Raw genomic sequence first — 22,188 nt, forward strand, 5'->3', positions numbered from 1 at the left:
CTTACCATTACAAATTTAAGACAAACTTAGTTAGGCATTTTATCAAACACCTGATATGCGGTTCTATTACTGTGTTTTTAGCAACTCATGGTTCTGCTCAACAAAGCGTGATTACGCATACAAAACGGAAAAACAAACACATATATAATCAATAATTACAAATAAAACGCACCTTTACAAACAAGTGCAGGTTGATGGCTCAAACTAATGATCCGAATTTAAAATATATATGTACTCTTAAGATTTGAAGTATTTATTAAATGTATATATGAACAAAGTAATAGTAATCTAGCAAACTGTAAACCAAACAATATTAAATGTGAATTACGAACAGTCATACCTTTTCATCCATCACAATCGGACTAAAATTATAATTAGATGATTTGGAAGAGAGAAACAATTGAAGGAGATTTGTGTTTTTTCTTTTATGTCAACCATTAAGAATCGTTAGAAACCCTAACCCTATTTTATTGACATTTAGACAAATCAATTAGAATAAAAACATATATGAATGATTTTGCAAGCAATGACTGACGATTGATTGTGAAGATCGATTTTTTATTAGATGAAAATATGGTGGTTTTGATGTTCTTTGGTTTGAAATGAAAAAGGTTTATCTAGAACCCTATTTTTTCCAAGCAGCTCCCATGTAATTTTTTTAATTCGAAGGGTATTTTAGTCTCATTCATGCTAAACATTGTGATTATGAGGTCATAATCATGACATGGCTATTTTAATGGTATAGATTTTATAGATGATTAAGAATTAATGGCTAGGATTAGAGATTTTATTTTATTATGACCTATTTTACTTTTTGTTATTATATGTAGTATAGATAGATATAGATAAATTTTACAATTTTTGAACAAAATGAACGATTTTTAAACAATTGTATTAAAGCTTATGTTTATAGTCTTCTTTTTTATTTACGTGTAAAATTTTAAAATTTAATATATAAAATGTACACAAAATACAATCGAATTATCTCTGAGTTAAAGATTACTCATTCTAATTCTAATGTCCCGACCAATTACTTCCGGAAAAGCGAGTTTTGCAACCTTGGTTCTAACAACATACAGTTTGATTTTTGGACTAGCCCGTGTATGACAACAAAAGAAAATATTTTTATGAACTTTGCTACATTGTTAATTTAATTTTTGATATGAAACAAAAAGATTAACATAGATATGTTTATATTTTTATTATATAAACAAATAAAGTTTTATTTGTTTAGCTATTTTAAAAAGTAAAATATTTTATACTCAGATATACGCGGTCTAATCAATTATCTCGTGACCGTTTATAGTTCATTAGTATGATTTAAGTTATATAAACATAAAAAAATATTCTCCTACGAAATTTGTTATATTGATTTTGGACTTCTTCAGTCTGTAGATCTTATTATGGCTTATGTCTGCGCGTACGCGGACATTTTTACTGCATACTGTTCATTTTTCTGAAGACATAAGATAAAATAATGTCTTATTTTGTCTGCAACCTCGTAGACTTAAAAATATGCTTCTAACTGTTGTAGACATGATTAAGTTATTTTGCATACATAAAAACAAACAGCTTTCAATATTCAGCATACATATCTTCAGGCCACATCTTCTTTACAGACATGATCCGCAGATCTTCAGACAAAAACATCTTAAAAAACAAACAACGTCTAATAGTTTAAGCTTCAGAACAATAATTGATTTTGGACCAAAATATTAACCCATTAATGAAAAGAGACCTTAGATCATCATTGCCCTCTATCTAGGATGTCATCAGGTCGGGTTTAAGTTAGGTTTGCGTAATCGCATACTCGACCAGATTAAAAAACCCGTCTCAAACTCGGATCTGGACCCGTCGTATCCTCATTTAGTTACTAACTAGCGGGTAAAAGGTTTTCCCATGGGTGTCCGGGTCCCCTTTTACTGACAAACTATTGGGTAAACGGGTTTTCCCAATGGTATACGAGTCTTTTTCAGTGTATACGGCCCGAGTAATCGGGTTTATGGGTCGGGTTGTCGGGATTACGGGTCGGATATCTAGGCTCGAGTCTTTTTCGAGTATACGAGTCGGGTAATCGGGTTTGTGTCTAAAACCATCTCCTGACCCGGACCCACTAATAAATTAAAAACCATCCTCATACCCGACCCTAAACCCATTTACCCGGCACGAACCCGGTCCAAAAGTTTTAGGATTCGAGTTTTTCCATCGTGTACGAGTTTTTTTTTACCATCTATACTTCTATCTCTCTATCTTTGATGAATCAAAACACACCCATTTTTCTCTATCTCCGATGAATCAAAACACACTCATTTTATAAAGACTTTAATAACGAAAATCAAGAAAAAAATTTATTTAACTATAGTTAGTTGCCGCACTAAAGATCCGTCTCCTTATGTCTCACCAAGCATGAACACCATGAGGACAAGGCTCGTAAGATGCCGTGCGTATGACAGAGGAAGCATAAAAGAATGAATCGCATAATGCTCTACCACGTTTAACATATGGCCGAATAACTAGAAAAATGGACGTCATGACATCCTTTCTTCTAAAGACTAAACACTGACATCCTTTCTTCTAAAGACTAAACACTGACATCAAATGATTGAAAGTTTGACTTTTAGGGTCATGTTCTTATCAATAATACATTTATTATACACACAAGAAATGTGAAAACAACAGCAACAAAACCCAATACCACATAAGTGGTGTATGGGGAGGTGAGATGTAGACAATCCTGCCCCTATCCGAGAATAAAGACAAGTCATTTCTCTACTCAGAGTGAAAACACTCTCAAAAGTAGAGAAAGTCATCCCCCTCACTATTCGACAGATAAAGAGATTACTTCCAAGTGGACCTCCGACCAGTAAGTAGGAAAAAATTAAATTAAAAATAAAATTGAGACGCCATGAAAATGATAAAATCAAATTTTCATGGGTTTTAAATCCTGCATGAAATTTAATTTGGGCTCTAAGAGTCAGTCTAGTCGCCAATAAATCGACGCTTGCTGTCGACTCAATAGCTAGAGCTGTACAAGAAATATGAAAACATAAAAGAATAATGTGGCTCACCATGTATATGTCTTCTTTTATCGTTGTATAATTTCTTCTTTTCGAAGTTAGAAGAAGGAAGTTCATATGTCATTAGTAGAGTAGAAGTGAAAGACGGGCCAAAGAAAAACTGACCTAAAAATACACCAACTCGTTTTTATTTACCCAATTAAACACTTTCATATTTTTTTCATTCACAAACACATTTAACCCCCTTAAAATGCGTGTGGGGCTCTCCTTTTGGTTATATAAGCATATAAATCTATCGACTTCTAATTAAAATAAACCCAAAAAGGCCAAAAGTTTATAATTTCATACAAGTTACATGTCCTGATATTTCTAAAAAAGTACATGTTGCCCAAATACTTTATTTGCTTCAGTGTGTACATTTTTTTGTATAAAATCAATAACGACATGATACCATGATTTCCATAAAGGGTTCTTAATTAAATATATGAGATCATTTAAGTACTGTTCTTCAAGTTTAATCAACTGATTATTTCATTCTGGATTCTAGCAGTAGCAAAAAGAGCAGTTTGATTTTTTTTGAATTTCGGACTTGAAGACCTTCAATTTTCCCATTTTCATTGATTTTGCATTTTAAACGCACTTTGACTGCTCATAATTTGCTATATGTCATTCAAATTTGTGATTCGTTTAATTTTACACCATTAGTGATTAAAATCAAAAGAAGCCCCTCAATCAACTTAAACTACATTACACAACTCGAAAATTACATATTTATATATAAATTGCAACTCACAATATGCGGTCGATTTTTTAATATAGATTGGGACTTCTCTTTCAATATAAACATATAGAACTTTAAAAATACACACTTTCAAAATAACGGTGCCTAATATGAGGTAGGGATCAAAAGATATCGCGATCTGAAATTCTTAATCATGCTCGGACATGCCAGTTGCAAGAGTACCTTGCGTCCCGGCTTTCGCAAGGTCGCAAGGGCACCTTGGAACTTGGAAGGACATTTTTTCTATATATTTTATTTAGGGAGAATTGTTATAGCGTGTTTGAAAATTGAACGTTTTGATCAATAGCGTGAAATCTAAAGTTACACATAATGTTAACAAAATTTTTAATGTAATTAATACACACAATATATTAATATATTTTCACTTTGATTATTGCCATTTTTATGTTTCTTATTTAATATTAACAATTAACAACTCGAATTCAAGGAGAGTCAAACATTGAAAATTCTTCCGGGTATAAATCTTCTCGGTCGTTTTTCCTTTGCGTAGCGTGTGTGAGTGAAAATAATCGCGAAAGTAGTTCAGTCCATACCGAAATAGCCATTAAGAAAAACATCAAAATAATTTATATTTATAATAATTAATACTAATACTATATGTTTGTAAAAGAGCCGAGCCGAGTCCGAACACTGTCAAGCTCGAGTTCGAGCTCGGCTAGTTTAAGTTTCATAGAGTTCGAGCTCGAGCTCGGCTCGGTTCGAGCCTTATATATATGGGAGGATCACCTCCCTATATATTAAATTCGAGCTCGGCTAGTTTAATATATTACGAGCTCGAGCTCGGCTCGAGCTCGGCTCGAGCTCGACTCATTAATCATATAATATTATTTTTCTTTATAAAATTTAAATTTATTATATTTCATATTTATTATTTTGTAGTAATTTTTATCCACATATAATAAGATTTATCATTATTCTTACAACTATTATTTATATTATACAGTAGTAATTATTATAATTATAAATTAAATTTTTAAAATATTTAATATTTTGATGTATACAAATGAAAAGCTCGTTTAGGCTCGCGAGCTTGTTCGAGCTCGAGCTCATTTATTAAACGAGGTTTAAATAAAGTTAAAGCTCGGGCTCGAGCTCGAGCTCGTTTATGCTCTCTTCGAATCGAGATTTTAACGAGTCGAGCTCGAATAGCTCGGCTCAATTACAGCCCCTACTAATACTAATAATACCCTTCGTTTTTTTATAACAAAATTTTAGTTGATTTTCCTAAATAAAAATTTACAGTTTATGTGACTGGGCCTGATTTTCAAAATATGGGCTTAATTAAAGTAACAAAGGCCCAGTACGTCAACATCCGGGTCGGGTCACAAATTCCTCACTTCTTCTCCAAGTCACTTCCCCATCGACATAACAACATAAACACCTCAAATTTCTGCCATAAGCTTCCAATTTTGAGAAACAAATCAATCAATACACACGAACTCAAAAATGGAATGTGTATTTGGGATGGTTGGTAAAGACTTTGCATTAGTTGTAGCTGATACGTCAGCAGTTAACAGTATTTTAGTTCACAAATCGAATGAAGACAAAATCATGCTTCTCGATTCTCATAAACTTATGGGCGCTAGTGGTGAAGCTGGTGATCGGTAACCTTTTTATTTATTTACGATTTGATATTTTTGATTATTTTGTTGTATGAATGTATATAGGTATTGATTGATATTGTAATTTATGAGATGCTTTGATTCATTTTTAACTACAATTGATGTAATTGATGTATTTAGGTGAAACTGTTAATGTGAGGATTGATTGAGCTAGGGTTTTGAAAAAGTGAATTTAGGGTTTCAATAGGCTCGTAGAGTGAGAACTGTTTTACGTGCTACCTTGCGCGTCTATTAACGTCGATTCACCTCTCTCGAAATGGTCTGTTGATTATAGTCGATTTTATTCCCGTAAGCTGAGCACATATACGTAATCCGTGGAATCAATAGTTAGTAGTTGCTTATGAATTGGTAGTATCTGTTAAGGTGCTCTCAACGGTTATGCCTTCCAAGCCGTCCTCCTCTTAGTCCTCCAGGACACCATTCACATCAAATAGTCCATATCTAGTCCAGCCTTTAGTCCTTATCAATGTCTATTTCAATCATATTCGTGGACGGAGAATTATGTTATATTGTGTGGTACCTTTTGCTTCTTTAGTTGTACATTTAATTAATTAATTAATATAGTGGATCCCAATTTATTTGAGGAAGTATGTCATTGTTGGTGGTGTTTAGTCCTGGGTTAGTCCTGAGAAGGAAGTGCTGTTGTGGCGCTGATGTCGCGGCTAGTCCTTGGAAGAAAGAAACTTCACCATTGGGAGCACCATTAGAATTAGTTACGGAGTAGTATCTATACTTTCATTGTTAGCTTGGAAAAGGATTAGAAGACAAAATGTATCTACTTTTATTCTGTTATATGTGATGATGCTCTTATAAACTATTGTTATAATATAGTCGAAGTATTATGCGTTACATACCATGAATATGTGGATTGTAAATTAATCCTTTTTATTTGTTTTGTTCTCTTAAATTTAGAGCTCAATTCACGGAGTATGTACAGAAAAATGTATCTCTGTATCAATTTCGAAATGGGATCCCGCTGACTACCAAGGCTGCTGCAAATTTCATGCGTGGTGAGCTCGCCACAGCCTTAAGAAAGGTATATTCTTTATAATGTTTTGAGATAACTATGTATAGATTTGTGTTTTTCTTTCTGTATACGTGTAAACCTTTGTCTTCACATCTATCTTCTGGTTTGTTATATTGCTTCTGAAGCTCAAAGCAACCTAAAATATCAGTCGTGTATGATGAGTTTTAATTTCTTTAGCTGTTATGGAGTAATATCTTAATATGTCTATTTATATGTCTGAAGATACAAATGTTCACTTCTTGCATACAAAAATGAACATTCTTCTCATGGCATTAGAACGAATCTAATAACGTTTAACTTGTTGTATATAATGATTCGAGTATTTTTCTCATATTCTTTCAAAGCTCTTCCTTTGTTAACTTCTTGGCATGAACATTACATAGAGTCATAGACAACTGTGTTATTCTATTTCATGATGTACAGAATAACCTCTTAACATCTATGCAAGTTTTGAATGAAGTCGACAATCATAAAGTGGTGGGGTTTAGTATTTTCTTGAGTGTGTATCTGCACTAAATTTTGTCATCTAATATTTTTTATACCTTTGAGAAACATGACATTCTCTTAGTAGACTAAAATGAGAAGCTGTATGAACCAATTGGTGGCTTTTTGAGTTTAGGGCATAGCCAATTAATTAGGATCATTGACCCTTTAGAGCAGCTATATGACAATATGCTGTTTTTTTGAAACGCAAATATGCTTTAAACATGGCAAATGGTTGGTATTATCATAAGAACGCTCTTCGGAATAAAAAATAAAGCCAACTAAGGTGACTACTGTTTTCAAGATTTGACAACCCGAGGTGTTTTTTTTTTTTTTTTTTTTCTTTTTTCGAAAAGCGTTTGACAACCTGAGCTAGTGAGGTAGACATTTCAAACTATTATGTATATGATGACTGATTTTATACTTTTTGCTGCTAAGGTAACTAGTATGCATAAGGCCATGACTTTTAGTCTGAAAAACTTAATCAATCGGTCCAGTTAAACCATTAGTTTTAATTGTTCCTTTTTCTTTATGTTAGAGGGATACATTGGTTATACTAGGGGATATTTGGATGTATGTTTTGATAGTGATTGTGTGGTATTGACTAGTCAGGATCACATAATTAATAAAAGATAATGGCTGACGTGATTATGTTCCTTTGACCTTGTAATAACATATATCTATATTTTTATCCTGGCAAATTATAATTAGTTAATACTCAATAGATTGAATTGATGAGAAGGAATCAACAGGACTTATTGTACTTGAAATGAAATAATATATTTTCAGATTAAGTTAAACAGTTCACCGTTAGATAATCATATATGTTACATTTAGTGTGATATTTAGTTATTATACGGAAGCTGAAGAAGCTGTTGCTTTATAAACTGACCGTTTCTAACTGTATTCAATTTGCAGAACCCATATCAGGTGAACATTGTGCTAGCTGGCTATGACAAAGAAACTGGCCCATCACTATACTTCATCGATTACATTGCGACCCTGCACAAGGTCGACAAGGCAGCCTTTGGTTACGGTTCATACTTTGCTCTGTCCATGATGGACCGTCACTACCACCCAGACATGACTGTTGATGAAGCCATTAAACTTGCTGACCAGTGCATCAATGAAATCCGGTCCAGGTTGGTTGTGGCTCCTCAGAATTTTGTTATTAAGATTGTGGATCAAGATGGTGCGCGTGAACACTCATGGCGCAGGACCACAAAGGACTAGATCTTTCTATTATTTTGAATCATGTTGGTTTTCTCTTTGTTATGTTATTGGTGAAGCTTAGGGTGCTAAATGTTGAACCTTGAAGGTTTGATTGGTTATGTGATCGTCGAATTACTATACCATTATGTAATGGAAAAACTCTGTTGAAATGCTTCTACTCTTTCTTTGTTGTTAGGGTGATTGTGATAGCTTTATAAAGTTAACTATGGGCATGCTTAAAAGGTTATAAGGCTCTTGTTCGGGTTACCTGGGAATGTGAGTATTCCAGTTTACTCTAATGAACGCGGTCTAATCGTATTACTTCAGGGTCGTTTTCAACTCATCTCTAGCCACTACAAGATTCGAACTTTAGACGATTTGCAAAGATATCATAGCCCTAAGACGGGGCTATCTTGTGATGGTTAATAAGGGCATGCTCGATTTGGAAAATGGAGACTAATAAATAATGATATGGTAATAAGCCGTTTACAATAACCTCTCTCTTTTGGAATACTGCTCTTGGCGTTTCATCGGTCCTGATAGAGTTTGGAATGACATTTTGGAGCGGCGTTGCAGCCTAAATGATCTTATTTTTTTTTGTTATTCCATCTACCGTTTGAGTTTTTTCTTTAAATATTTTGTTTTAAAAAACGCTGGCCATTCAAAATTCTGTTTAGGATTATTTTTGCTGTGAGACCTAGTACAAGATTAACCTCTATTTGGTTTGACTCGTGGACGGATATAGGACCTCTGTCGTTTATTTCTTCTCGTGATATGCACATAACAGCTTTGTCCCCTGATGCTTGTGTCCAGGATATTATTGTGAACTCTGGTATAGCTTTGCCAAACTACTTACTGTTGAAATATCCTTTTCTTAATGATATTAATGTTCCTGTTTCCGAAGTCGATGATGTTATTGCTTGGAAAGTGCAAGATGGTTCGTTGAAGCAATTCTCAGTAAGCCTAGCCTGGAATTCCATTCGGCCAAGAGCTCCTCTGGTGTCGTGGTTTTCGTGTGTGGTTCTCGCAGTGTATTCCTAGCCAGGCGTTTGTGACTTGGCTTCTATTGGGGGATCGTCTTAAAACTCAAGACAAATTGAAACCATGATATTTGCGTGGAAAGTCGGACGGATACACGCCTCGGTATTTCCTTTGCAATTTGCTGATGGATACGCAAGCCCACCTTTTCTTTGAATGTCCATTTTCTAGAGAGGTTTGGATTAAGTTGGTAAATCTTATTCAATTTCCCATTCATAGCTGCTGTTGGAAAAATATTATTGCTTTGATGCGCCTATTGCGAATCATAAAGTTGCAAGGGTGGTGGTGGCCAAGTTGGCGTTCGAGGCTGCGATTTACTTCTTATGGCAAGTGCGGAATAGACGTTTATTTAAACATAAAGCTCAGGATGTTAACCAGCTGTTTGATGTCATTCAGAGCATTATACGGATGAAGATCTCTACTCTTCGGTTCAAGAACTCCCCTCATGTGCTTAAAATGAAATCCACTTGGGATTAGGGATGACAATGGATCGGATATGAATCGGATATGGATCGGGTGACGTCATATCCATATCCATTAAATTTTTCTAATTCATATCCATATCTGTATCAATTAGTTATATTTTGTACAATCGTGAGTGGTGTTTACTTTATCCGATCAAAAATAATACTACGTCATTAATAGGTTATACATCGAAAGACACATTTGTTACTATTTTTAACACCAAAGGACAATATATAACGTATTGATATTTCTAAAGTATGGTTCGTATTTATTCATTTCCCATTTTATTAGTTACGTAAAATTACATTAAAACCTTAAAAATAACATGAATATACTTAAGTTAATTAATGAACCAAAGAAACTACTCCATAGAAACTAAAGGTAGTTATATATATATAATGCACTAATACTATATAATTATATCAATTCTAATCATATATTAATATTTAGTTATTGCGGGTGAATCGGGTTTATCCATGGATTACAAATTTCCATCCATATCGGATCGCAAGTTACGTCATCCATATCCACTCTACGTGGATCGGATCGGGTAGATATCCATCAGATCGGATATACATTGTCATCCCTACTTGGATGTTCATTAAGTTTTTATTTATTTGTGTTGTTCGTGAGCATCTACTTAGCTCGTGGTGTCCAGCTTTGGTTGTTAGGCTCTTTGATTATTTTGTGGCCTTTGAGTCCATGAACTTACTGTATTCATTCTTTATTTTTATAAAATTTACCTGGTAACTCATTTACCCAAAAAAGAGACCTAGTACAATTTGGAGATTATGAAGAAAAAAAAAATTGAGAAAGTGGACCAACTCTGATTATCCTTTACTCAATATCTCTATTATTTTATCTTTTTATTTTCTACCGTATAGTTTCTCTCCTTTTAGGACAATATTAAAGAAGTTGTGAAATCCTTTTTTTTCCATCTCAATACGATACCTAAACTAGTACTTACATACTAACTAAGAAGGTGACGAGACTGATCAATCCTAGATCCGTCTTCCTTGCGGAATTGGATCAAGGATCGAGTGCAATGAGGAGGATTGAGGTGTTGTTGTTTGTTTTGGGTCCTGATGATCTTCTTTCACTTTTCAATCAAGTGATCAACCACCCCGACCCGGTCTTGATTGTTAATTAGCATGATTCACCTTAACTCAATGTAAATGTTCGTTGGGCAAAGTCACAAGTGAAAATTACAAAGGTCTTGGCAAATGGCAGAGAATCAACAACCTATAAATGAGAGGCCAAACTCCCTATTTATAGTATTCAGAATATTCGCGGATTCTTGCACTCCTGTGCGGATTCTTGCACTCCTGTGCGGATTCTTGCACACTTGTGCATTGCGAATTTCAGCACACTTGTGCATTGCGGATTTCAGCACAAGGTGCTAAAACTTAGTGCAATCCTTTTGCAATGCGCAAGGTAGTGCTAACACTATCAAGTCCCCCAAGTTCGGTATTATATATATTAAATATATAATGTCGAACTTGTAAGTATGCAATCATAGGGAATATAGCAATATATACACTATCAAGTCCCCCCAGTTCGATATTATAAACTGAAAGTATATGATGTCGAACTCTAAGTGTACAATATGTTTTGTTCGTGAAGTTATGCGCAACTCATGGCGCTTTTTTATCAAAGAGAAAATCATGTTGCAACGTTTATTTATATAGCGCTTTGTTATATATTCATAATTTCTAGACTTGTCCTTTGCAATTTCCATATTCGTTATTATGCACATAACAAACACGTACTTATGCGAAACAATCTTTTATATATTATGAATCTTCTAAGTCCGTCGAAACGATCCTTAGGCAAAATATGTGTTTTTTGCGAAGCATCTAAGCATGGCTAGATCAAATACTTAGGAAAAATGTCACAAGTTCCAACTTTTCGCAAACACTTGTAATTTTATGTTATTCATCCAAGCGGGCTTTCTTCAAAGCTTAGGCATTCATTGCGTTTTTACACACCAAGTGGTTTTCACTTGCAAAATCAAAGTACGCGTCCGCACTTGATAAAATTTGACCACGATTTGACGCTTTTTTGCATAGTATAATATTCTTAAGAAATTTGCCCGAAGCATATATGAAGCAAGTCAATTGAAGCTTATGTTAATATAAGATATAGCACATGACATATTTTAAGCCTATCTTGCCAATATGCATTTGTATTATAGGAACATATGGTTTTAGCCTTCATAACTTCATGCATCGTGTGTAAAATCAACAACAATTGCGGCTATTATTTCAAGCAATGTAACAAAGAGCTTTTAGCACAAATAATAAAATTGACATGGCCAAATGCTCATGGACTTAGAAAATGTTGCACAAATAATAATTGTTGTCATGGCCATATGCTCATGGACTTAGACAATTTTGCAACGTGCGTTTTGCACAAATGATGATATTGCCATGGCCATATGCTCATGGACTTAAGTAATGTTGCGCAAAAAAATATCGCAAAAATTAATGCCTTCAAGGCAATGCTCAAAAGTTTGCGCAACGTATTGCATGAAATTCAATTATGTAACGCAAAACTTGCATTAAGTCTTGCAATGTGCAGCCTTGCACAAAATTTTATCATGTTGCATAGAATCTTGAAACTTGCATAAAATCTTTCAATGTGCAAAAAATCATTATTGCACAAAAAATTTACTGTTGCACAAAATATTGCACTGTACAGCGCTTAGCATGCACAAAATCTTCATTGTGCAATCTTTTCTGATTGCACAAAATCATAAATCCGCAAAAACTTCATTTTTGAAAAAAATAAAATCATCGTTTTGTGAAAACTTTATTTTTTGCACAAAATCTTGCAATGTGCAGCGCTTAGCATGCACTAAATCTTCATTGCGCAGCGCTTAGCATGCGCAAAATCTTGTAATATGCACAAAATCATCTTTGTGCAGCGCATAGCATGCACAAAATCTTCAATGTGCAAACTGTTAGTTTGCAAAAAAACTACATTGCACAACTTTTAATTTGTGCAATCTTCATTGTGCAGCGCTTAGCATGCACAAATGTAACATCCCAGGTAAACGTTCCCCGTAGCATGATATTGTCCGCTTTGCCCGTAGGCGCACAGATTTTTCTTGGCGACCAAACACGACGAGCACTTTCCCAGGAGGTCACCCATCCTGGTAGTGCTCTCGCCTGAGCACGCTTAACTGCAGAGTTCTCATGGGATCTGCTGCGCTTGTGGTCCCAAAACGCGTCATGCTGGGAAAGGTCTCCACACCCTTATAAGGCATGCTTCGTTCCCCTCTCCAACCGATGTGGGACGGATGTAACACGGGTGTTACAATCCTCCCCCCTAATGGGACACATCGTCCTCGCTGTGCACGTTTGGTCCGGGGCCTGGCTCTGATACCATCTGTAACACTCCAGGTAAAACGTTCCCCGTAGCATGATATTGTCCGCTTTGCCCGTAGGCGCACGGATTTTTCTTGACGACCAAACACGACGAGCACTTTCCCAGGAGGTCACTCATCCTGGTAGTGCTCTCGCCTGAGCACGCTTAACTGCAGAGTTCTCATGGAATATGCTGCGCTTGTGGTCCCAAAACGCGTCATGCTAGGAAAGGTCTCCACACCCTTATAAGGCATGCTTCGTTCCCCTCTCCAACCGATGTGGGACGGATGTAACACGGGCGTTACAACAAAATCTTGAATGTGCAAACTTTTAGTTTGCAAAAACCTTCGTTGTGCAAAAACTTTATTTTTGCACAAAATCTTGCAATGTGCAGCGCTTAGCATGCACAAAATCTTCATTGTGAAATCTTTTCTGATTGCACAAAATCATAAATCCGCAAAAACTTCATTTTTGCAAAAAATCATCGTTTTGTGCAAACTTTATTTTTTGCACAAAATCTTGCAATGTGCAGCGCTTAGCATGCACTAAATCTTCGTTGTGCAATCCTTTCTGATTGCACAAAATCATCGTTGTGCAAACCTTTAGTTTGCACAAAAATTGCTTTGTGCAGCCTTTAGCTTGCACAAATTCTTCATCATGCAACATTTAATTTGCACATAATCATCGTTGTGCAAACCTTTAGTTTGCACAAAAATTGCTTTGTGCAGCCTTTAGCATTCACAAATCGGCCTTTGAAATCAGAAATTATGTCGGAATCAAAAGTTAAATCTGAATTGGAAAAGACTTACGAATCCAATCAGTAGTTTAATTTGATTACCAATGTGTGACTTAATTCGTCCCACAGATGGCGCCAATTGATCAATCCTAGATCCGTCTTCCTTGCGGAATTTGTGACGACTCGAAAATTTCCGACCAAATTTAAACTTAATCTTTATATAATTGGGACTTGATAAGCAATGAATTTTAATAAATCTTGAACCTCCAGAAAGAGTTTTACACAAGCTTTTGGTCACCCTTTTATTCCGACGATTCACGAACGTCATAACTTGATTTAATTGTTTAATTGTTTAATTATTGTGTATATATATGGATTTATATATATTTAACTTGAAAATATGATAATTAAATATCTCATTAAGTATATTAACAAAGTATTGTATATATATATTTTCATACTACTAATTTAAAGAGTTTTTGAACAATATATATGTTACTATTTAAACGACGTAATTAACTTATGTTAAAATGTATTTACATATAATGTATTACGAGTGTAAATACATCCTTACAAGTATTGAATACACTTTATAATATACCAATACATATAAAGAATAGCTATACTCGTATTTCCGTTCAATATTCTCAAGAATTCTACTCACATTCATACGGTATTTTTACCCGTATTATACACAGCTTCTAGAAGTATTTACTATTGGTATATACCAATAGAAATCTGCAATTATTTGTGTAATATGTCATTCATGACCTAATTAATTTAATATGTCATCCATGACTTAATACATTTTAACTTATCTTAGCTATTTTCACTAAAAGCCAAATTTTCAAGCCTATAAATAAGCACCATTTCTAACTCATTTTTACACATTCATTTTCCAAATTTTACTTCCAATTTTCACACACACTTGCAAGAACTCTCTCAAATTTTGTTCCACTACTTCTTTCCAGCAACTTTACATTCTAAACTTGAGGTAAAAACTCTACTTCAACTCTTGTTTAATTCATATGTCTATAGCTATCTATATAAGAGTTTATAAACTAGAACATAGTTTAGTTGATTCTAAACTTGTTTGAAAACTAATCTAATCTTTCTAACTTAACTCTAATAACACTTATTTATATGTATTATGATGTTATATTAAGTTAATATAAGAACTTATAACTCGTACATATGAAGAACACCTTGAAACTTAACATATATCCTTTAATCTCCATTCAGTAAAAAGCGGGCTGTTTTGGGTTGGGAATTAAAAACCTATCTTAGACATTGAGTTCGAGGCTAAGACTTTGGAAATATGTTAATATATGTAAATAAGACTTCCGGTATTTTTTTCATGATTTTATACAAAGTGAAAGTATTTTATCAAAAATCATATATTGGGTGGATGCCGGGATTTTTCCAAATCTGTCCACCGACACAAAAAGAGGGTAAAGCTCTAAAAATTACTACTTAGGATGAACTTTTCGAATTGGTTTTGTAAAATTTACTTCATAAGGAATCCATAGCAATTTGATTCACTTTAAACGGAGTTGTATTGAATATTTGGCGAGCAAAACAAAACCTGCTAAAATTAACGTTGTATGGACGAAATTTATATTATAAAAACTATATTAACCATATCCTTGTTAACTTTTCCTATATCCTATATATATTTGGAAATGTTATCATTAGTATAACAAAATATTACAATCTTGATTAATTTCGAGATTGTATATATATATAATAATCTTGGTATGTTCCATGACAATACGTGCACAATACGTTTTAAGACAATACGTATACAATACATCTCTGGATTGATGCAAGACAATACGTACACAATACGCCGTGGGGTAATTCTAAGATTATATATATATATATATATATATATATATATATATATATATATATATATATATATATATATATACCGATTATTGGACTGTTGGACTTTTCGAACTATTTTGGACTACTAAACTTGACAACTTAAATAATCACATGTGATTGAAAATATAAACTTAAACAATCACATGTCATTGAATATATGATACGAACTTGCTATATTAATTTTGTTCACATGTATTATTATCTGAATCGTTATTATTATTATAGGTTCGTGAATCCAAGGACGACGGCTATATTTTTAATAAGTTAAAAAATTATTATTAATATACTTTTACTACCGTGAGTATATAGTCCCATTTTTAAACTCTAAAATACTTTGGGATGAGAATACATGCATTTTATGTTTTACGCCATGGACACGAGTGCTTAAAATATATTCTACGTTGAGTTATACCACATCGCATATCTTCCCTAATAGCTTGGTAACTAATATTTACATGTTGTGAGAACATGTAAGCGCGAATCCTATTGATAGATCTATCGGGTTTGACAACCCCAACCGGGCTAGTCGCTCTAGTATCGTAAACGATTGCATAGTACTTCGTTTTTACTACACTTGGTACAGTGTAGGGAGATTTCATAATAAAGGAAATATGCCACATTAATGGTTAAGTATGGTTACCGAAGCGCTCAACAACTTATAGAATACTTTTATACACTTGCGAGTGTACATATAATTATAACTATGAAATCTTGTAGTCTATATTTATATCAATGCTAAACCTATATATCTCACCAACCTTTGTGTTGACTGTTTACGCATGTTTATTCTCAGGTCCTTAAGAAAGTCTTCCGCTGTTGCATTATTTGAGCAAGCTGTGCATGGAGTCTCATACTTTTATTTAAATAAAGTGTTGCATTCAATAAAACCTTTGTCATGTATTATATTCGACTGTAACCTCACGTGTGTAGTATTTGGAAACCGATGTATTTTGGGGATTATTTCTTAAATAATCACCCACTTGTTTAAAACATGCATTATGTATAATAATGGTGTGGTTTTTATGAAACGAATGCAATATTTTCTAAAACGTATCATATAGAGGTCAAATACCTCGCTATGGGACCAATGGGTAATGTACAGCGTTTATAGTAATATGAACGGGTTGTTAAAGTTGGTATCAGAGCGGTGGTCTTAGCGAACCAGGTCTGCATTAGTGTATCTAACTGATAAGTCGTTAGGATGCATTAGTGAGTCTGGACTTCGACCGTGTCTGCATGTCAAAAGTTTTGCTTATCATTTGTGTCGAAAATTACCTACTTATCATCCTTATAAAATTACCTGCTTATCATTCTTAGTCTAGACATGTCTTGCTGCATTGATTGCATGAATAGTGTATAGACAAAATTCATATCTTAGCGTATCTGCTAAATCATATCTTATCGTATCTATTACTGTAAACTTTGCCTGACATATTCCGTAAATTCCTCCGTAATCTATTAAATCTTTTGATCTATATATATATATATATATATATATATATATATATATATATATATATATATATATATATATATATATATATATATATATATATATATATATATATATATATATATATATATATTCTATGTAGTTAGAATACCACCCGATAGCTGGAAAATCATTTCGTATCGAAAAATCCTTTATTTAATCGTACGATATGGAACTCACCACTAGTTCAAGTCCCTCGGATTCCGATATGGAGTTTCACTCGAGCTCTGAAAGCAGTGTGACCGGAATGGATCAACCAATTAGCCATCATCTATTCTGGATGAATTGGGGATGGGTTCGTAGTCTACTTAATCATTGGAGACACGAAGAAGGTGATCCCTTCCATCCACCACATTTCCCTCTTGGCGAAGAACCTGAAGCACTTACCGGTGAACCTTTCCGAAACACCATTTTCTCTCTCATTTCTAGAGTATCTCGTCACGATTATATACTATCTCACATTCTAGATCTTATTCATCCACTCGTCCGAACCGACAATCATCCCGGTGTAATAGAAGAAGTCAACGAGCTTCGCACTCGGGTAGTGGATTTAGAGAATATGGTGCAAAGGTTACAAGCACCAGCAGCATCACCGGCATCGACAATACCACCATCATCAACACCAACAGTACCATTATCTCCACCAACACCAACTGCATCGCAAACCTCAACTTCATAATCTGTCCCACGAGCATCAACGTTATACGCCCTGTAGATACCAAGGAATACCAACAATAACAAACGATGAAGTATTGATTCATAACTTCATTGAAGAAATACTTTGCGGTAATTATGTAATCTCCAAAGTCTTAGAGATTATTTATTTTAATTCTGACCGCAAATCAGATGAGTGAACGGAAACGGTAGAGTAGAAACCCTGACAGGAATAGTGCGCGATGTACAAGCTAGACTTGTTATACAAGCAGCATCAACAGTGCCGTCAACATCACCAACACGTCAGTACCGTCAACATCGTCAACACCAGCAGCACCTATAATATCACAATCTCCGCCAGTTCCATAATCACCGCGGACATCATCACGAATCAACAACAAGTATATCATATCAATGAGTTATGAAGTATTAACTCATTCCCTCTGAAGAATTTATATGTATATATCTTATATATATAAATTTTGAAGCCATAATAAATCTTTTCGTACTAAGCTATTACGTATGAATCTTAACTGGTAGGTACTACTCGGTTAATTCATGTTACTAATATGCTATGATGTACATCCTTCGTTAATGATTTGACAATCGTTAACTATAATCTCTGCTTTAAGTTAATAGATTCCATGTCACAATAAACCAAGTGTACTATTCAAATACATGTTTGATGTTACACTTTCATTTTTGATGTACTCAAAACTTTCTGGAAAACATCATTCGTGCTTTACGAAATTCACAAGAACTCCACAAACATCAACATCATTCACCAAAAAAAAAAAATGTCAATAAGAATAAATATAAGTATTGACTACATTAGAGAAATACTCCGCGAAGATTATGTAATCTCTAATGTTTTAGAGATTATTTATTCCTAGTTCCAGCCGAAAATAAAATGAGTTTAATATTATATTAACTCATTAAATCTATGTTACATCTACAGAAAATATACATATATATTTTCATAAAGACTGTAATAAAAGTTCTCTTGTACAAAATATTACTTGTGAAACTTTTAACGGGTAGGTAATACCCGAGAGATATATAAATTCACAATTAATATATTACATTCTATGATTCTGATTCAACAAATCATCAACTATACTCACTACTTTCACAACGATATACATCCTTTCATAAAAATCAGGACAACCATTTTCTTACAAATTCGATTACATATTCTGATTTTGACAAATCAAAATCCAAGTTAAGATTTAACAGAAGACATCACTCTTAAACCCCTACATCTTTCAAAGTTATACTTTGATTCCAATAGAACATCACTTCTATTCTTAAAACCCAGAAAAATATTCATGTCATTCAAAATTCTAGAACACCATATGTATACTGACGAATACAATCTGTGTTCAAACCCTTCATGATTCTTGAAAACACCTCAATTAAGGAACAATCGAGAGGATGAACCAATCACACGATACATACGAAGAATATATGCACCTGGAGGACACTTGGAACCTAAGTGAAAGTTTAACACATATCTGTGTCAGATCCTTTGGCATTTATTACCAAAAATAACTTTACGATCCCTTTTCAAAGTAACAAATTTTGTCACAGCTCCAGCAAACTCTAATGACCCGTCCTAATCCATCCGGACGAAGTCCACATCGATTACAAATGATTTACAATAGTTGATTACATCGCGAGGTACTTGACCTCTATATGATACATTTTACAAACATTGCATTCGTTTTTAAAAGACAAACTTTCATTTCATCTAAAGTTGACGGCATGCATACCATTTCATACCATATCCAAGTATAATTGAATTAATAATAATCTTGATGAACTCAACGACTCGAATGCAACGTCTTTTGAAATATGTGATGAATAACTCCAAGTAATATCTCTAAAATGAGCAAATGCACAGCGGAAGATTTCTTTCGTACCTGAGAATAAACATGCTTTAAAGTGTCAACCAAAAGGTTGGTGAGTTCATTAGTTTATCATAATCGATCATTTTCATCATTTTAATAGACCACAAGAATTTCATTTCCATTTCTCATTAATATACGTCCCATGCATAGAGACAAAAATCATTCATATGGATTGAACACCTGGTAACCGACATTAACAAGATGCATATAAGAATATCCCCTATCATTCCGGGAAATCCTTCGGACATGATATAAAACAACATCGAAGTACTAAAGCATCCGGTACTTTGGATGGGGTTCGTTAGGCCCAATAGATCTATCTTTAGGATTCGCGTCAATTAGTATATCGGTTTACTAATTCTTAGGTTACCAAGCAAAAGGGGCATTGATAATGCTAAAAACGAACATATATTTCATAGCATTATTCCTCAAGAAAGACAAGCTTTTAGTTGCAATTGTTCTATTTACAAGTGATATTCGTTTAAATAATAAAAGGTGAAGACAAAAGACAGATTCGACGATTTGAAGACGCAAACGACCAAAAAGCTCAAAAGAACAAAAGACAATCAAAAAGGTTCCAATTATTGATAAGAAACGTCTCGAAATCACAAGAGTACAAGATTCAAAACGCAAAGTACAAGATATTAAATTGTACGCGAGGACGTTCGAAAATCCGGAACCGGGACTAGAGTCAACTCTTAACGCTCGACGCAACGGACTAAAAATTACAAGTTAACTATGTATATAAATATAATATAATATATAATTAATTATATTAATTATATATATATTATATATATATATTAAAAACTGTCGGCAGCCAGAAACTCCAAGGGAGTAAATTGAAAATACCTCTCCGCGACTCGCGGAGTTTAAAGGGGTTTTTGCCGCGAGTCGCGGAGCCCCAAAAATCATTCCTGGCTATAAATCAACCCGAATTCTGATCAAAAAAATCATCATTTTTTTTCTTCTCATTCATACGAAGTAATATATATTTATATTTTATATTTTAAATTTTAATTATAATTCTAATAATAAGGGTATGTTAGCGAATGTTGTAAGGGTGTAAGTCGAAATTCTGTCCGTGTAACGCTACACTATTTTTAATCATTGTAAGTTATGTTCAACCTTTTTATATTAATGTCTCGTAGCTAAGTTATTATTATGCTTGTTTAAAACGAAGTAATCATGATGTTGGGCTAATTACTAAAATTGGGTAATTGGGCTTTGTACCATAATTGGGGTTTGGACAAAAGAACGACACTTGTGGAAACTAGACTATGGGCTATTAATGGGCTTTATATTTGTTTAACTAAATGAAAGTTTGTTAATGTTAATATAAAGATTTACAATTGGGCGTCCCTATAAATTACCATATACACTCGATCGGACACGATGGGCGGGGTATTTATATGTACGAATAATCGTTCATTTAACCGGACACGGGAATGGATTAATAGCCACTAGAATAATTAAAACAGGGGTGAAATTACATTCAAGGGTAATTGGTGTAATTGTTAACAAAGTAGTAAAACCTTGGTTTACACGCAGTCGATAACCTGGTGTATTCATTAAACAAAGTATTAAAACCTTGTTACAATTCGAATCCCCAATTAGTTGGAATATTTATCTTCGGGTATAATAATAATTTGACAAGGACACTTGCAATTTATATTTATGACTGATGGACTGTTATGGACAAAAACCAGACGGACATATTGAATAATCCAGGACAAAGGACAATTAACCCATGGGCATAAAACTAAAATCAACACGTCAAACATCATGATTACGGAAGTTTAAATAAGCATAATTCTTTTATTTCATATTTAATTTCCTTTATTTTATATTTAATTGCACTTCTAATTATCGCACTTTTATTTATTGTTATTTTATTTAATTGCACTTGTAATTATCGTACTTTTAATTATCGCAATTTAATTTTATCGCATTTTTATTATTCGCAATTTCATTATCATTATTTACTTTACGCTTTAATTTAAAGTCTTGTATTTATTTTATATTTTACATTAGGTTTTAACTGCGACTAAAGTTTTAAAATCGACAAACCGGTCATTAAACGGTAAAAACCCCCCCTTTATAATAATAATATTACTTATATATATATTTGTAATTTTAATAAAAGTAAACTAATATAGCGTTGAGCTTTGCTTAAAGATCTCCCTGTGGAACGAACCGGACTTACTAAAAACTACACTACTGTACGATTAGGTACACTGCCTATAAGTGTTGTAGCAAGGTTTAAGTATATCCATTCTATAAATAAATAAATATCTTGTGTAAAATTGTATCGTATTTAATAGTATTTTCTGCTAAAATTTAATAGTATTTTATACCCCCCTGCTTTGACATCAAGTATTTTTGGCGCCGCTGCCGGGGAATCCATCTTAAAAGCCGGAAGCGCAACGCTAATATAAAAAAAAAAAAAAAAAAAAAAAAAAAAAAAAGATT

The 22,188-nt window shown here is 33.7% G+C and overlaps 1 protein-coding gene across 1 annotated transcript; it reads left to right on the forward strand.

Annotated features, from left to right (window-relative positions):
• Positions 1 to 5,255: 5,255 nt before the first annotated feature.
• Positions 5,256 to 8,339, forward strand: LOC139862560 (proteasome subunit beta type-2-A-like). Its single transcript, XM_071851177.1, has 3 exons — positions 5,256 to 5,423; positions 6,354 to 6,477; positions 7,870 to 8,339. The coding sequence occupies exons 1-3, from the start codon at positions 5,266 to 5,268 to the stop codon at positions 8,182 to 8,184; spliced, it is 597 nt and encodes a 198-aa protein (XP_071707278.1). The 5' UTR covers positions 5,256 to 5,265; the 3' UTR covers positions 8,185 to 8,339.
• The last annotated feature ends 13,849 nt before the right edge of the window (positions 8,340 to 22,188 follow it).

The sequence above is a fragment of the Rutidosis leptorrhynchoides genome, chromosome 8 (assembly GCF_046630445.1).
Source record: "Rutidosis leptorrhynchoides isolate AG116_Rl617_1_P2 chromosome 8, CSIRO_AGI_Rlap_v1, whole genome shotgun sequence".
Lineage (NCBI taxonomy): Eukaryota > Viridiplantae > Streptophyta > Magnoliopsida > Asterales > Asteraceae > Rutidosis > Rutidosis leptorrhynchoides.

Bases quoted from the DNA above. Each gene is read 5' to 3' on its own strand.
- LOC139862560 (XM_071851177.1), top strand. From the start codon at position 5,266: ATGGAATGTGTATTTGGGATGGTTGGTAAAGACTTTGCATTAGTTGTA. The intron at 5,424-6,353 runs GTAACCTTTTTA...TCTTAAATTTAG, and splicing joins AGTGGTGAAGCTGGTGATCG to AGCTCAATTCACGGAGTATG. The intron at 6,478-7,869 runs GTATATTCTTTA...TTCAATTTGCAG, and splicing joins TCGCCACAGCCTTAAGAAAG to AACCCATATCAGGTGAACAT.